Source organism: Danio rerio, chromosome 10 (assembly GCF_052040795.2).
Source record: "Danio rerio strain M-AB ecotype USA chromosome 10, GRCz13ab, whole genome shotgun sequence".
Classification (NCBI taxonomy): Eukaryota; Metazoa; Chordata; class Actinopteri; order Cypriniformes; family Danionidae; genus Danio; species Danio rerio.
In genome coordinates, this window is record NC_141030.1 from 35,112,802 (window position 1) to 35,132,055 (window position 19,254).

The window sequence follows — 19,254 nt, forward strand, 5'->3', positions numbered from 1 at the left end:
AACCAATCACAGCCTCCAAAAAATGTGAAGCAAACACACACATTCACACGCACTTGCATGCAGAGAAATGAAATGCAATGGTACTTACGAGATGGGCCCACTACAATGGAGATGAGGATGGAGAGAGAGACAAAACAAAATGGATAAAAAAATGAGATGGGTGGACTGGAAAGTTGGATTTAGTTTCTATGTATTTAGAACATGAAAGGAAAAAAATGTCAGAATGATTAATGAATCACAAGCAGGAAGAAACAACAACAACAGGCAGCAGTGACAGGAAGAAGAGGAGATGAGGAGGAAGTGATGAGAGAAACTCTAAATTAATGTTTCGTTTATGTCATGTTGGAATTACCATAATTACAAGACCACTCAGAGCTGTTGACATCCTTGGACTCACAACTTTCTTTTGTGTTTCTATGACAACACTTGAATATTTATGTGCACTTCTGTGGCTGATGATTTTTAAAATTCTTATTAAGTTTAGAAATATTAATATTTACTTACCAAAATACATAAAATATAAATATAACACTAATGAAATTATATTAAAAACATTAGTATAGTTTTATTATTATTATTATTATTATTATTATTATTATTATTATGTTTTATTATTATTATTATTATTATTATTATTATTATTATTATTATTTATTATCATCATTAGTATTTTTTTATTCATCATCATCATCATCATCATTATTATGTATTTTATTATTATTATTTATTATTATTATTATTATTATTATTATATATAATAAAAAAAAACTTTTTATTTATTTTTCAAATATTTGCCAAGTGATTCATCATTTTACTTCTTCTGAAGAAACTGTTATTTCTTTTAGTTTGTTTGGAATTAAAGTGGGTTTTAGTTTATTGTTAAACAAACTCTAAGTTTAATATTTTTATCGCCCCTAAGAAATTATCTTTTTCTAATGGCTACAGAACAAACCATGGTTGTCCAGTGACTTACCTAAATAAACTTAAACACTAGAGAAATAAAATGATAAAACATTAATAGTAGGACTAATAGTTTTACCTTTAAATTTGTGCACTTTCAACTGATTATTTAGGTAGTCTCTGCTTGATTTAAATCAAATAATAATATTAATATTAATAATAATAATAATAATAATAAATGAAAGAAATACACTACCTGGAAAACGTCTTGTCACCTATCCATGTTTAAGGAACAACAAATAATAAGTTGACTTCTAGTTGAACGTTTGGTATCAGAATTGGCTTATATGAAAGACAAAAGCCTCTAGATTATGCTTATTTTACCAAAATAAAACATGCTCATGCCTTGTTTTTTTAATTATTTAATTAGGACAGTAAAGTCTGACTTTGCTTAGACAAAAGTCTTGTTACTTAACAGAAATAATGTACAGTACAGAATATATAGTGATGGTGTAGTGGAAAAAGAATTAATATTGTGTCTGACTTCCATAAGCTTGGAAGCTTGAGCTTCTCTGCAATGACTCAAATAACTTATTAATAAAGTCATCTGGAATGGCAAAGAAAGCGTTCTTGCAGGACTCCCAGAGTTCATCAATATTCTTAGAATTCATCTTCAATGCCTCCTCCTTCATCTTACCCCAGACATGCTCAATGATGTTCATATCTGGTGACTGGGCTGGCCAATCCCGGATCACCTTGACCTTCTTTTCTTTCAGGAACTTTGATTTGGAGGCTGAAGTGTGAGAAGGAGCACTATCCTGCTGAAGAATTTGCCCTCTCCTGTGTCTTGTAATGTAATGGGCAGCACAAATGTCTTGATACCTCAGGCTGTTGATGTTGCCATCCACTCTGCAGATCTCTTGCATGCCCCCATACTGAATGTAACCCCAAACCATAATTTTTCTTTGACCAAACTTGACTGATTTCTGTGAGTATCTTGAGTCCATGCAGGTTCCAGAAGGCCTTCTGCAGTATTTGTTATGATTGGGATGCAGATCAACAGATGTTTCATCATAAAAATCTACCTTCTGCCACTTTTACAAATGATCAACTAGAAGTCAAGTTATTATCTTTTGCAAATATAAGCAATTTAGTTATATTAAAACATAACTGAACAAATCAGAACTTCCTTCTTGGCAGAAAATCCAAGCTTCGACAAAGATATAAACAGAATCAAGCCATAAGCTCAGAGCTATGCTAATTCCAACATGACGCGCACAAAAATAAACCCGTTCCAAATCGTGTTGTAGCTTCAGTCAGTCTCCCAGTGTTGCCAACAACATTTCTGCAAAGCCACAAATAACATTTCGCTTTTTTCGCTCGCAAGTTGAATCATCTTCAGTCAGCTGTCAGGTGAAATCACTCACAGCATGTGCGCGGCCATAAACAACTATTAAGTGTGTGGAATATTCTTAATGCGTGCATGTTCACCAAGCCCACCGTCATGTTTTATGAAGCAAGATGTGCCGCTAACCAGATGGAATTATGTTAATTGCATCTGGCAGCTTTAAATAAATGACTGTTGCTATAGCACTTTCGCTTCTGTAATCAGCAAAATGCAAAGCCAGCACGTGTGTGTGTGTGTGTGTGCATGTGCATGTGCATGCTCCGTCTAATAAAATTCAGACTCGATTGAGTGTGTGAGAAAGATGCAAAAGTCAGAGGGAAGAATATAATAGAATTATTGTCAGTTCCATCAGACGTCCTGCTGTGTGGATATGTGTGTGTGTGTGTGTGTGTGTGTGTGCGCTGGAGTGAGAGTTACTGAGCTAAGCATCATTTGTGCATCTGCAGAGTTGTTGTAAACTCACCGTGGACCTGAAGCGATCCGGATGCTTCAGCTTTGCCCACGCTGTTCTCTGATAAACAGGTGTAGGAGCCTTCATCTTCAGCCTTCACCTGAGTCAGACGCAGGCTGTTGTCGGCACGGATCTCAAACCTGCCAAGAAACACATCCACACACAATCGGATTACTCTCTAGTTTTATGGTCTGTAAACTGAGTTGCACTGTTCTCCGCCAGCTGCCTCAGGTTTTGGTACAGCAAATGTTAATGCTTTAAGTGTGAAAATGTAATTAATAACAAACATTTATTTTAGTAATTAATACTTATGCATTAATCATTTATTTTCCTTCAGCTTAATTTCACATTTATCAGGGGTCGCAACAGTGAAATGAACCACCAGCTATTCCAAAATATTTTACGCATATACATTATTTAACGTATGCCTATTTTACAGTATATAAAATGATTATATAGTGAGATGTAATAAAAAAAAATATGAACTGTTGTGTTTGCAGATGTGTGTGTGTCTCTCTCTCCCTCTCTTTTTATCTGCAGACAACGTGCCCTGGGATTGGCTGGAGTGACCCAGGGCATCTTTAAAAAAAAAAGAAAAAAACGGGCATGGAGAGGGAGATCGAGTTGTTGTTATAAGAGAATTACATAGTTGCAAGTGTTATTTTTGATTGTGTTTTCACGTTTTGGTGTGTTTATACATTTTTACTGTATTTGTTGATTATCCATCTGTGTTTTCCCCCTTGTTATTTTGTTTTTGGTTTATTTGTTGTTATTGTAACTACTGTTCTTTGTATATACACGGTGATAAGCAGTAGTGGTTGGACGCCACACTTTTCTTTTCTGTAAATACTTTCTCCAGATTTTATATATATATATATATATATATATATATATATATATATATATATATATATATATATATATATATATATATATATATATATATAGAGAGAGAGAGAGAGAGAGAGAGAGAGAGAGAGAGAGAGAGAGAGATTTTTGTTTATTTTTGTTTATTACCTCTTTGAGGTATTCAGCTTCACATTTTAGGTGTTTAAAAAAAGAAAAAGAAAAAAGAAAAAAAGAAAAATAAACGGACCTGACTCCGAGGTTTGATTTTTTTTTGTCCAATGTTCTTTTATGTTACGTCCTTAACCCTAGACCAGAGTCGTAACAAAGTGTAGGGCTCGTCCTTTGTTTTTGTACATCAAAAACTTGGATGCGCATTGGATTAAAAAGTCATTTCAATTTATTCTTTGTTTGGCTGCTTTCTTTTTGGTGTGGGAGGAGTAGTGAATCGTGTTAACATGGATTTGGATTTGACTGCTTTTTACTTTCTCCAAGCACAGCACAGTCGGATCGCTGCCGTAAGGATGACTTGATTAAAATTGCTGAATTTTTTACAATTGTGGTCCCATATAAGGCTTCAAAAAAATTTTTTAAAGACATGCTTTATAAAAAAGTGGTTTTGCAGTGAATACTGCCTGATCCTAAATAAATAAATAAATAAATAAATAAATAAAAGTTCTTTTTAATGGATTAAGTTTCATGATTTATCATATTGCTAATGCAGAGCAATTATTAATTTTAAAACATATTAAAGCTTTATTAAATAGAAATTTTAAATATTAACAAATATTAACATATTATATGACATCAACTTTTTTGATCTACAATGATGATTATTATTATTTTTTTTCAAGAAGCAATAGCAGTGGTAGTATGGAATATTCAAGCATTTTTTATGCATGTGTGTACTACCTGTAATGTTCAAATAACTTATTAATATCTTATCTTATCTTATCTTAATAATAAACATCTTGGAATAGTTTATGTAATATCTGGATTTTCCTTCATAGCAAGCTTTAGCTTTTTTTAAATGTTACCTCAATTATATAAACATATAACAATTAGGAAATGGATTGTTAAAGCAAAAAAAGCAATTATTTCTCTATCTGTTAGTCTATTAATCAATCGATATTTATTTATTTATTTATTTATTTATTTGTTTGTTTGTTTGTTTGTTTGTTTGTTTGTTTGTTTGTTTATTTATTTATTTATTTCATGCCAACAATTTCATTACTTGTGTTTGAGTCTCACCTTCCCCGAGGCAGTTCTCCTTCCTCTTTCTTCCAGCGTATGGTAGGAGCTGGGTCTCCTTGAACCTCACACTGGAAATCCACTGTATCATCAGCAAGAACCACCTGATTCACAGGTCTGCGCACAAACATGGGCCGCTCTACAAGAGAAAGAGATTTACGGAGAGATTAGTGTGACACAGAGAAAGCAAAACTAAAATTAAATAATAATAAAAAAGACTGAAGAGCAGATCCACAAACACACCAAACACTACAAGCTCAGCAGGATCGCTGTCCTTCTCTCCAACCATATTGGTGCCGACACAGACATACATCCCGGCATCACTTTTGCGCGTGTTAGAAATCATCAGCTTCCCTCCTCGGATCTGGAAAGAAAAGCACATCTGTAAGAGATCTGACTACAAAGCAAAATATTTTTTTAAAAGCCTATTCTACTCACCAAGACTGCATTTATTTGATTTAAAATACCAAAAATGTCATATATATATATATATATATATATATATATATATATATATATATATATATATATATATATATATATATATATATATAATTACAATTAAAAAAACTCTCAAATAACAAAAAAGTTTCTTTTGAAAACTCTTCTCTTATTGATTTGTTTAAACTTTAATTTATTCTTGTAATTTAAAGCTAAAATTCTGTTTAATTACTCCAGTGTTCTGTTACTTGATCTTTCAGAAATCATTTTAGAAATATAAATATTTTTATATAAAAAACATCTTTACTTTCACTCTTAAGCAATTGATTGTGTTCTTGAAGAATAAAATTAAGTATACTCATTTATTTATTCATTTTCCTTCGGCTTAGTCACTTATTTATCAGAGGTCACTACAGCAGAATGAAATGGCCCGGTTGGAAAATGTGTGCCAGAGCACGGTTCGTTTGAGCTTTGGAGCGATACGCTTGTAGTGTGAGTGCAAAGCGTGCCTGAGCCCGAAACTGAAGACGCAATGTTCCTTATGGGGACTGTTTCATATGGATTTACTAATCATTCTTACTTTTGATTGAACATGAACTATCATAGTTTATTAAAGACGCAAATCCCTCGCTTTCATGAACACAAAGACTTTCATGAACATGTATAAGAGTGAAAAGTCTCGGATCTGTTCGGCAAAATATTTGACTGCATGTTGCTGCATCCAAAACGACTAAAAATAACGCAAGCCGATATAACTAAAGCAATGTCCACTGTGCTGAGCGAGAGCACTTCTCTTCCTGTTTAATTGAACAGTCGCATCATTGATGAAGTAAGCGAGCTCCGGATTGGGAGGCAAAATGCAGAGTAAGTGCAGGTCGTCGGAAAAGAAGGGAGGGGGGACAATCGCGTTTCAGCATGGTTCAAGGCAACTTTACCTACTGTGAGTACGGCCTAAAAGTAAATATACTTCATTGGTATTTGTAGTACCATGGCTTCACCTAAAAAATATGAAGCCATTGTCAACATTGATCATAATAACAAATGTTATTTTGAGCAGCAGATCATCATTTAATAATGATTTTTGAAGACACTGAAGACTATAATAAGCATTAAATAACCGCAATAAATACTATTTTACAGTACACTTGACAAGCAAAGAATTCATTTCAATTGTATAATATTAATAATAATTCACAGTTGAAAGTTTTTAATGTATTTTTGATCAAACAAATGCAGTCTCGGTGAGCAGGAAAGTAAATCAAAGAGCAAACCAGCCCCCCAAAAAACCTAAAACGTTTGACTGGTGTGCACATTTATAAAAGATCTAAGAGAAAAACACAGTAAAAACCCAACTGGTCCCCACAGGAAGCCAAACATGCTATGATGTTTTATGAACGTGGTTTCAGGGTACTGGAAAACTGTAAATACTAAAAGCAAAGCGAGTTTGGTTGTTTATGAAACACTTGACACCGAGAGGACGACCCAACCGATACATTTAGCGAAAGTGCTGTAATAGCCTATTTAGTCGAGTGGCTGATAAGAGAGTCATTGGAGAGACTGTCAAACAATGGGTCAGTGTTAGAATGTTGTACAAAGAGAACAGAGCGATAAAAAAATGACATGTTCCTACTGTTTGTTGGGTGTTTGTTCATGTTTGTGTGCTTTACTGACAGTAATGCCCTCTGTGAACTTATTACTTTAGTTTTAAAAATGTTCAACAATGCATATGTTTTCATGTTTAATCCAAAATTTTTAAGTAATTTCCAGAATATTCTGCAAGATGGATTGTTATCAAATGAAGTGTTCACCAGTGTACTTTCAAAAAAAAACTTATACATTACAAAAATGCATAAGTGTGCAAAGTGTATGTATTTGAATTGGTGGATGGAATGAATTATTGTAGAATTGACACAAATTGTTTGTTTAACATCAAATTCATTCAGGAACAACACACTACAGTGTCGCTCTTGAGATGTGGTCACGCCACACTTTCCGTCCCATTGACTTCCATTCACAAGCATGCGAATGTGTCAGACCAAAAGCACAAGCCCCTGCAATGATATATTGCAATTTGCTGAGTATCAAAACTTTTTAGTTGAATCAAATTAACTTTTTTTAGATATCTTAACTTACATTGATCAAACTGACTAAATATTAAGTTCAACTTTGCAAACTTAAAATATTTAGTTGAAACCTGATTTACTTAAGTTGTAGAACATAGAACTATATATTGTCTTGACGTTTTTACAGTGCAGCTATTAGCTTAGCTGCATTTTCTGCAGCTTTAGTAGATTCAGTAGCTACTTATAATACAATGTAGGTTTTTCAGTAGCTAGCTATTTTTTCCAGGAAGCAGAAGAGTACAAACACTTGACAAAAGCTACATTTAATTTTGTGAAGCAGCACAGCATCGACCACAAGACTTTAAGTTAATTGCAATGCTACATTTGTTGCAGTTTTGTACTTTAACTCCTGTCAATCTGAGAAAGATGAAAACTATGTAATAAAACATCAAACTTTAACATCATAACTGCTTTACATTGTATTTAGTTACCAAATATTTCACTTAAAATTGGCATTTATTACCATTGAAATGCTATCTTCGATGTAACTAGCTACTTTTAGGAAATAACTTTTACTAATTTTAACTAATTTTTAGATCTTTAGTTTGACAGTAGATTAGCTACTTTCCCTGATGAGTAGGTTGTAGTCAGGGCCAAACAGAATCTGCAGACTTTTTTTGCTATTTCTGCGCAGAATTTTGTAAAAGATCTGCAGATTTATGTGGAATGATTTTGGGAGTATCATAACCAAAAGTTTAATATATAAAATAAAAAATAATACCTTTTTTACTTTTATGTAATGTTTAAAATGCAAATACAAATAGATCCACTAATTTAATAAACAAAGCAAGTCTCCGGTGTAATATATCTACTAAAAGACAGAAAATATTATTTTTACAAACTGTATTGTAAATAAATCATATGAATATTTTCATATTAGTCAATTATATTACTGAAATTAATTTAAAAACTTAAAAAATATAAATTTACACACATTTAAACAAGTAAATAAACAGACTCAAAATCTGCAGATTTCTGTGAGCTCAGATTTCGTGTGGGCCTAGTTGTAGCTTATCAAGCTACAGGTTCAGAGTAGCTTCCCTAACACTGAAGTTTGGTGAACGCCTGCAAATCAGGTGTAAAATCCAAACATGACCTCTTGGTGCAGAAATGTAAAACACGGAGGAATCATTTATTTTAGCAATGTTCTTAGTTATATCCTGCCTCTTTTCACAGCACCGTCCCATTGAATTTCACATAATTAAAGTCAAAGTCTTATTGCTGGCAGCTCTCTGCAACTCTCACAGGGTCACCCACTACAGCTAAGCAGGGCTGTGACTGGTCAGTACCTGGATGGGAGACCACAGGGAAAAGCTAGGTTGCTGTCGGAAGTGGTGTTAGTAAGACCAGCAGGGGGCGCTCAAACTGTAGTCTGTGTGGGTCCTAATGCCCCAGAATAGTATATAGGACTCTATACTGCTCAGTGAGTGCCGTATTTCAAATGAGACGTTAAACCGTAGTTGTTAAAAATCCCATGATGTCCTTCGAAAAAGAGTAGGGGTTTAACCCCTGCCTCCTGGTCAAATTTCCCCACTGGCCTCTGTCTATCATGGCCTCCTAATCATCCCCATATGATAAATTGCTTTATCACTCTCCAACAATCATCTGGTGTGAGTCAGGCGCAATATGGCTGCCATTGCATCATCCAGGTGGATGCTGCACACTGGTGGTGGATGTCGTAATTCCCCACCGGAAAATGTGTAAAGTGCTTTTAGTGTCAAGAAAAGTCTATATAAATATTATTATTATTAGTATTTATATTATAATTTTATTGTTATTATTTATATTTATATAATTGTAATTATAATAATAAATATTGTTATTATTTATATTATCTTATACTACTACTACTACTACTACTACTACTAATAATAATAATAATAATAATAATAATAATAATAATAATTATTATTATTATTATTATTATTATTATTATTATTATTATTATTATTATTCAAAGTGCTGTGTATTAAGTTTCATTAGTTATTTCATTCATTGCATGAACTAGTAATGAACAATACTTGTACAGCATTTATTAATCGTGGGTAAACATTTACTAATGCATTATTAACGCTCAAATTCATGCTTGGTAACAATAGTGATGTTAACAACTGTATTTTCATCAACTAATGTTAACTAAAATCAACAAATACTGGAATTTTTGTTCATTGTTTGTTCATGTTAGTAAATGCATAAACTAGAAGTAACTAATACAACCTCATTGTAATGTGTAACGATTAACATTGACAATAAACATCACACCCCGAAGCATCCCAAGTCTGAATTTTACTCCAGTCTCCAATGTCGCATCATGCTTCATAAATCATTGGAATATGCTGATTTGATGCTGTCAAGACATTTCTTCTTGCTCAATGCTAAAAATAGTTGTGCTTCTTTGTGGAAACTATGATGCAAAAAGAAGACATTCACCGTTATCCTCTCGTCCTTGTCGTTGACTTTCACATTGTTCCTCTTCCAGGAGATGGTGGGTTCTGGGTGTCCTCGTGGAGGGATGCACTCCATCACTGCCGGCTCTCCTGCCGCCACCACCACATCACTGGGGGTCTGTCGGAAATCATCCCGGAGAACTGAAATACAGGGAGAAACTCGTCAGAAACTACAACAAACAGCCCTTCTTTACTGTGCTAATGCAATGCAATCATTGTGTTAGCTGCTTTTCCTGTTTAATTTGTTTGCAATGCTGCCCTATTCCCCTTCTCCCCCTAGTCTTAATTTGCTCACTGTCCATGTCGGCCTAATAAATAATGCATTGTTTTCGCCTAACACATGACTATGAATAATTAAATCAGTTAGACACTGGCAAAATTGCCTTTTTTTGGTTACCGATCCTGCAATTATAACAGATACAAAAATGAAGGTGTGCAAAAACACAGATTTGGCAACATAAGCAATAACCACCAACACAAATATCCTTCAATCGACCTTCTTCCACCTTTGGGGCTGATGATATCAGTTGCCTTCTCAATCTGGATTTCCATTTTATTCCCAATACTTTAATCTGACCAGTGCTCTATCAAGTCCACTAAATCGTTCTGCAGCAGCTTGTTGCCAATTGGCATTTGTGGCCCAGAGCGAAAGGTTTGCGTTCAGATAGGGTATGAAGTAAGAGTCTTTCCATATTGCGCTGGCTCAGATCCAAAAATGAACCAAACTACGACTCTCTCACTAGGAACACAATATCCAGAGCTCAGACAGCAAATAAATCCACTGAAATAGAACCCAGTTTTTGTCTGCAAGCCACGAGAGAGGGAATTTAAAAGTTCCCTTCATAGCCAGAGGGAACAGACTGAACTTGAACACTGAAACAGGCAGCAGACACTAAATAGAGCCTGAAGAAATGCTGCTGTTTTTTTTTTTCGTATCTTGATAAATCAGCAATTTCACTTTTCCTATTTTAATTCAGTAAAAATTGCATGCTGTGTTTCCACACAGGATGGGTTATGTATAGTTTCAGCCAGCCTCACTACAGGAGAATTGTGTTTTCACCCTCATTCTTTGTTGATAAATTACTCTAAATGAGGGGAGCATGTGTCTGCAGTTTGTAATTAGCATAAGAGACGCCCATCTCCAAATAAGGGCGTGCCACACAATCTCAAGTACAGCCCTTGAAAACTCTACATACTTGTTCAACGGTACTGAAGGTCCATCAAATGACAAACCCTTATAATATGGATAAAATATAATACTTATTATAATATTAATTATTTGGATAAATATATACATCTATCCTAGATGTATAATGCACATAAGACAAATAAATGTCTGCATGTGCATAACTATTTTTTTATTACAATTTCTAATATATACCATTTATTTCAGCTGAAAATTAACAGACTGAACCCAAATACTAGAACTAACCAACCAAATAAATAAATAATAATTAAATATGTTTTTAATAAGAAATATGACTTCAATTACTCACAGACATAATGTATATTTTTCCATATTTAGATGAACTTGGATGGATGGATGGATGGATGGATGGATGGATGGATGGATGGATGGATGGATGGATGGATGGACGGATGGAAAGAAAGATGGAAGGATGGATAGACAGAAAGATAAATGGATGGTGATGGATGGATGAATGGATGGATGGATGGATGGATGGGTGGGTGGTTAGGTAGGTAGGTAGGTAGATAGATAGATAGATAGATAGATAGATAGATAGATAGATAGATAGATAGATAGATAGATAGATAGATAGATAGATAGATAGATAGATAGATAGATAGATAGATAGATAGATAGATAGATAGATAGATAGATAGATAGATAGATAGATAGATAGATAGATAGATAGATAGAATAAAATAATACACAGAATGATATATAGAACAACAGAATGAATGATACATAGAAAGAATTAACAACATATACATTTTAAGATTCTCTAGCCGTACAGTTTTCTTCAGTTTCTCTCTGAAAAGCATCTCCTATCTGCCTCCTTTTTTATTCTGTCCTTCTCTCTTGACTGACCTGAACCTCTCCAAATTCTGTAATCCAACCGAACTGACAGAGGTCTGATAACAGTCCAAAGGTATTCATTTCTCTCTCTTCCCATCCATCTCTTTCACGCTCTCTCTCTCTGCCAGCCTCTATCTCAGCCTGACCACTTCACACATCTTCTCAAAATCACACAATCTGAAAAGTTTGCGAGCTGAAGTGTTATATAAACTTTATGAACAATTTCTAACATGCGGAGTGCGGAGGTTGAGCTTAATGTGCATAATTTGCACATCAAGACGTAACAAAGATTTAATAATTATAGAGAGATGGTGGGGAGAAAAGAATGTGCATATTAAAACAGCCAAAATAGTGGTATCAATGATCTTCTCCAAGTTCGATCAGTCTTTTAATTCTAGACGGCACTTGTAGGTTTGGCAGAGCTCTGGTATGTAAAAATACTACAAAAAACAGTCTTCAATATATTCACGGTGTAAAACTTAGCACCTAAGGTATGGAAGTCTGTTTTTCCACAAAATAAAATAAGGAATTGAACTAAAAATTTGATATTTTTTATTGCATGTTTATAGTTCAGAGCTCTGATTTTTTTTTTTCAGAAAAATTAGAAATACAGTCCAAATTGCAAAATTATATTTCTTTATTCTGACTTGCTTTATTGATATAAACTCAGAATAGCAAGAAATATTGTCACGATCAGAACATTCATTATCACCAGAACTAAAAGTCTGACACTGATTTGAACTACAACTCCCGTCATGCACTTCACACACACACCAGTTCCGGTTCACCTATGACTGCACACACACAGCTGATAATCGTAAGGCCTAATGACCATGACTATTTATACACCTCACTTTGAGGCTGAGTCTTGTTGGTTATACTCTGTAACATTACAAAGCAGTCTTCCAGTTTAGTCTTTCCATGTTTGACCCTTGCCTTGTTCCCTTGTTTACACTGTCTGCCACCTGTATCGACCATTTGCCTGTGACCTGACTACAATTCTGAATTCACCTGTATGTACCTGTTTGCTCCTGTGTTTGACCATTGCCTGTCTGAACATTCTATGCCTGAATAAATTTGCATGTAGATCTTCTCTTTATTGACACCCGACTCCTCATCGGTTACAAATATATGCAAAATTATAATAAGTCCAATAAACAAGCAATTGTAGGAAAACAAATCACAATTATCCAGGCAAAAATGTAATATAAAAACCCTAAATTATGATAAACTCATTTTTAATTTACATATTTAATGTAGTTTTGATCTATTTTACTCAAAATTGTCAATTTATAGCTCCCAATTATAACTTTATATCTCTGAATTCCAATTCTTTAATCTAAACTATGAAACATACAAATAAATAAATAAATGGATGAATCAATGAATGAACCAATCAATGAATCAATCAACGAATAAACATATTTTATAACAACAATTTATGCTTGCTTTTAGCTTACACTGTAAAAATGTTGGGTTCCACACAATCAATTGTGTTGGGACAGCATAAAGAAATTGAGTTAACTTATTAGTTTTTACAAATTTAAGTGAATTGAACATTAATATAAAAATAATATTAAAATTGCTTTTCACCTCATATAAAATAAGTAATTTGAGCAAACACAATATAATTTTTTTGCGCGTATGCTTCACATTTAATTCATTTAAATAAAAAAATAACAGACATGAATGACTGATATCAGAACATAAACATCATATATAACATACTGTATACAGCAAAACATACCACCCTCGAAGTCCCACTGTCCTTCAAATTATCCTATTACGCATTAGCATTTCAAGATAAACGTCTGTAAGTGTTATGAATACCCTACTAAATGCAAGCCATTAGTCATATCTGCAAAAATCAGTCATTGTCATGCACATAATAGATAGACGGCACCGCAGTCAAGGTTTGCGGCTTGGGGACACCGGCTGTCCTTCAGTACGGCGAGCCTGTGTCAGTGAGAGTTTGATGTTATCTCAAGGTCCCTAATGCCTCTTGATGAGCGCAGGAACTAAAGCGTTTCTGCGGCGGGTCCTCCAGATTAGAGTCACAAATCTTGAACGGCGCTAAGAATCGATATAATGCAAGATTTATTATAGCCCAAACAGACTGAAAAGCCATGGATAAAGAAGAAAACACCAGCTGGAATCAAATTTGTGTCTGACTATTAATTGCGAGTGAGAATTAATTGGTGCACGAGATGTGGTTTTTGTTTTTTTGTGGGCGTAAGTGAATCAGTGTGTGCATTTTGACTTCAGAATGGATAATGCCCGGCCATTATGTCTAAATTACTGCGTTAATGTCGCTATAAAGTCATCGTGGAGGGGAGGGAGAGTTGGGGTTGATGAATGAAGCTCTCCCAGTGAATATATATTGTTGATGAATCTGAAGCAGGACAACAGAACGGGCGCATATTAGCAGTAGCGATTGTGGCGTCCCCTTTTTGCACCTCTAATGGATGTCTGTCAGCTGCTGCTGTTTTAATTTCCCTTCCCTTCAAATGTATGTAATGGAGTGGCGTCAGGCTTGAATATACATTATACTTCATGAGGGTGTCATGGTGAATGATGGCGGCATCCCTGCTTGACAAACATGAGAATAATTGGATGCCTACTGATGGTGCAGTTTAAAACAGGACAAAACCAAAGGTGGCTCTCTCAGCCACAGTTTGAGCAATGTGAACATTCAATAAACATACAATTTTGATCAAACATCTATTTCTATCTATCTATCTATCTGTCTGTCTATCTGTCTATCTATCTATCTGTCTGTCTGTCTGTCTGTCTGTCTGTTTGTCCGTCTATCCGTCGATCCATTCATTTGTACTATTCCATCCATCTGTCCATCCATCCATCCCTTTGTATTTAATTTTCCATCCATCCATCCATCCATCCATCCATCCATCCATCCATCCATCCATCCATTGTTCTGTCTATCTATCTATCTATCTATCTATCTATCTATCTATCTATCTATCTATCTATCTATCTATCTATCTATCTATCTATCTATCTATCTATCTATCTATCTATCTATCTATCTATCTATCTATCTATCTATCTATCTATCAATCTATCTATCTATCTATCTATCTATCTATCTATCTATCTATCTATCTATCTATCTATCTACCTACCTACCTACCTACCTACCTACCTACCTACCTACCTATATAAATGCAACAGTGTATATGGTTTATTTTCATCTTGTCTAATTTTGAACAGCTTTATTTTTATATTATTATGATTTATCTGATTTAATTTGTTAACATCATTTTTAAAAATATTTTGTGTAACTCTCTGTTTTATGTATTTGCACTATTTTAGTTAATTTGTTTCTAATCATTTAATCCTTTTCTTTTTTTTAATTTTCCTTTATTGGCTATGTTTTTATTTATTTATTGATTTATTTTAGCTTTACATACATGTAATCACATTCAAATTTACATTTAACTTCATTTTAATTTATATATATATGTATCCGTCCATCCCTCCCTCCATCCATTTAATTTGTTTACATCTGTCTGTCTATCCATTTAATTAGTTTATTCTCCTTTTATTCTCCTTTTTATGTATTGGTATTTTTTAATTATTTGTGTTTCTGTTGATATTATCTTTTTAAAATTTTGTTTACGTTTTTGTTTATTTATCTATTGATTTATTTTAGCTTTATATACATTTGAATGTACATTTAAGTTTCATTTTAGTTTATGATATTTTAATTAATGAATACATTTTTCACATATATTTGTTTTTCATATATACAGACATTATTATGTCAGCTTTTAGATGTGTTCACAGTGTATTTACATACACAAAATAAACATGGGGATTGTCTCAATCCAAATATGTATAAAATACATATTTGAGTCAGGGGCAGGGTTATATTTTAAATGTTATTTTTAACTCAGCATTTGACTTGGTCCAAACTTGGGTAAAACCCAGGGCTGGGCGATTAATCAAAAAGTAATCAAAATCGACAATCAGAACCTATAATCGATTGAATTTTTAACTTTATACTTTCTCTACCCTTACTTTCAAAAACATTGAAAATAAAACTTTTTTTTTCCAAAAGTGCAAATTTTTTTTTATTTTCACTTTTTATAAGAAATAACTGACTGTTCGTTTTAGGCAATGTGTGTTTTAACTTCAGATTTTCAACAATGATGTTCCATAAATAATTATAAATAGTAAATAGTGTGTTTCCTTCAATTATTTTACCATCAAGTAATGCACCATTCATTAAAAAATCTCTCACTTAATGTAATATGTGAGCATATGTATGTATAAAACCTGTCAGTGAACTATGAGGGCAATAAATAAATAAATAAAATAATGATTTATTAATCTTAATTGAGGTAGAATGTTCAATCAATCGAGATTTTGATTTTAGGCCAAATCGCTCAGCCCTAGTAAAACCCAACATAGCATTTTCTAAAATGTATATTTCTTCTATGTTTCTATCTTATGGCTTATTTTTTTGCCTTTGTTTAGAAGAAAGTCTTGCATATCTTGACTCTTTTTCAACCAGAAGGCCGCTAAGTGCTATTTAACTTTGTTTGGGCAAGTCTAAATCCCTCGCCCTACCTGCAGCTTTAATTAACCCCGTGAACCGGTCCTGAAACACACTGTATGTGAGCCTTCAACTAATTAATTTCCACACACTCACAGGCATATAAACAGAATTGAAAAGCACAGTCCCATGGGTTTATGGAAATCTAATGCTGCCCTGTCAAGCCAACAACAGATCCAGTCCCCCTGAGAGAAACCCCCTCCAAACCAGGGGGGAATGAAGTTCTGGTGAACTTTCCCTTTTTGCTGCAAATATGGCTTTCAGTAAACAAGCAAAATCACAATAATTATTAGAGCTGCCTTCTAAGCCAAGTCTTCTGTTGGTCCAATCTTTACCATCATAGCCTTAAAGAGATAACTCCCACAAAAATAAACATTCTGCCATCATTTACTCACCTTTGTAATCTAGTTTCTGTTGAAGACAAAAGAAGATATTTTGAAAAATGCTGACTTCCATAATTGTTTTTCCTCCAATGGAAGTCAATGTGTTCCAGCATTTGGGAAATTCTGGCATACATTGACTTCCATAGTCGTTTTTCCTCTAATAGAGGTCAATGTGTTCCAGCATTTGGGGAAATTCTGACACGTATTGACTTCTATAGTTGTTTTTCTTACAATGGAAGTCAACGTGTTCCAGGATTTTGGAAAATACTGACACCTATTGAATTCCATAGTTGCTTTTTTCCAACAATAGAAGTCAGTAAGTTCCAGCATTTTGGAAAATTCTGGCACCCATTGACTTCCATAGTTGTTGTTCCTACAATGGAAGTCAATGTGTTCAGGCATTTTGAAAAATTCTGGCATCCATTAACTTTTATAGTTCTTTTTCTCCCAATGGAAGTCAATGTGTTCCAGCATTTTGAAAAATCCTGACACTAACTGACTTCCACAGTGTTTTTTTCCTACAATGGAAGGCAATGTGTCCCAGTATTTTGAAAATTCTGACACTTATTGACTTCCATAGTTGTTAATTTCTACAATGGAAGTCAATGTGTTCCAGCATTTTGAAAAAAATTCTGGCACCCATTGACTTCCATAGTTGTTTTTCCTCTAATGGAAGTCAATGTGTTCCAGCATTTGGGAAAATTCTGTCATCGATTCACTTTCATACTTGCTTTTTTCCTACAATGGAAGTCAACAAGTTCCAGCATTTTGGAAAATTCTGGCACCCATTGACTTCCATAGTTGTTTTTACCCACAATTAAAGTCAATGGGTGCCAGTGATATTTTCAATTCATCTTCTTTTGTGTTCAACAGATAAAAGAAACTCATAAATGGTTTTAAAACCACATGAGGGAGAATAAATGATGAGCTAATTTTCATTTTTGGGTGAACTACCCCTTTAGGATACAAATGACTCTAACAGGTGGTTAAGGGTATAATTTTAAACGAGTCCTAGGCCAGTTCTGACTCCAAAAAAGCTTCTATAAACCCTGATTAGACTGCCAATTACCCATAAACCCTAGGGATGAAGGATTAAGACTATGACCTCCGACCCTTAACGTGGGCCTCAGGGGCAAACCCCCTTCTTCTTCTCCTTCTCTCCATCTTTCTATCTCCTCTGAAAACAAAGTCGGTGTAATCCTACCCGTGAGCAGCGCAGTCCACTTCAATTACCTCCCTCGGCTGCCACTATCGCTGCATTCTGCGGGCCATGGCTAATGAATCCCCCGACTCGCAACCTTTCCCCTCTCAAAAATCAATTCTTCATCCCCGCTCCTTCATTAATTTTAAAGTCGGATCTCTGACATGGTAAAGGTATCCCTTAAAACCGCAGCATATGACTCTGCTGGGGGCTTTCGCTAGCACCCGATGCAGCTGTCTATACAGTAATGAGTCTGTTTGTTTGAGTCTCTGAGCGGCAGGTGAAAGGCTTTATGAAATCAACTCAAAAGTGGAGACAGGTCCTACGGTGGTCTGTTTGAGGTCTTTTTCAGCATTTCAGCTGCAGTGTGGATTTAAAGTTGATTGCCAGCTCTAATTGGTTTTTATGCTTTGGATATAGTTTTGTAGTAACTTTAATACCAATCATTATTTGGTACCAAAACCATAATAATTTTAAAAAATGCAAGAAAGACTGGCTTACTATTATTCAACCCATGCTAATTATGGATACGTACCCCCATCTACATTTCTGGAGTGAGAAATACATCCCAGAAGGTACGTTTTTTTTAGCAGTTTTTGTTTTTGCGAATCCACCATAGGCCACAGTGTACACTTTTTCAGATCTCAAATTTCTCCAGTGAGTGCCATTACTTGCCTGCTGTTCTCACATAAATCCACCAGAGGCCGCTGTCGACTGATTGACTAACTGACTGACTGACTGACTGACTGACTGACCGACTGACCAACCAACTGAGCGAACCCTTTTCCTAAACCCAACCAATATTGTTTTCAAAACCACTGACTGACCCAACTGCCCGCTTCCCTAAACCAAACTGATAATGCTATCAAAAGCAATCCAGAAAAAAAAGCCCTCATAGCTGCCTGATTTTTTACCACGCTTTCGAATCTTACCACAGTCTTGTTCTAACACTGTTATTTATTTATTTATTTATTTATTTATTTTTTGGTTTTGTTTCCTATAACCATTCCTTGTCTGACTTGAACCCTGTCATTATGGTCAACTGACAAGACTGCCGATATACATGGTAACAGCAGAAAAGCCATCCACACGGAGGTAATCTGTCACCTGGTAGCTCGAAAATGAACAGAAGCCATTGGCAGCATCATACCACCCCATAGCGTTTGTTTTAAAGACAAAATGC

General features: G+C 34.4%; 1 protein-coding gene across 10 annotated transcripts in view; it reads right to left on the reverse strand.

The window, feature by feature from the left end:
- Window positions 1-19,254, reverse strand: part of robo3 (roundabout, axon guidance receptor, homolog 3 (Drosophila)) — a 494,668-nt gene that overhangs the window by 76,458 nt on the left and 398,956 nt on the right. For 4 of the 10 annotated variants that reach the window (XM_087268848.1, NM_001328416.1, XM_087268850.1 and 1 more), the window contains 4 exon segments: window positions 9,851-10,008; window positions 5,100-5,220; window positions 4,857-4,995; window positions 2,772-2,899 (listed from right to left, as the gene is read on the reverse strand). The exons of 3 other annotated variants lie outside the window; for them this stretch is intronic. In XM_087268848.1, the coding sequence (XP_087124974.1) occupies window positions 2,772-2,899; window positions 4,857-4,995; window positions 5,100-5,220; window positions 9,851-10,008 (546 nt within the window). 10 annotated transcript variants of the gene reach the window in all.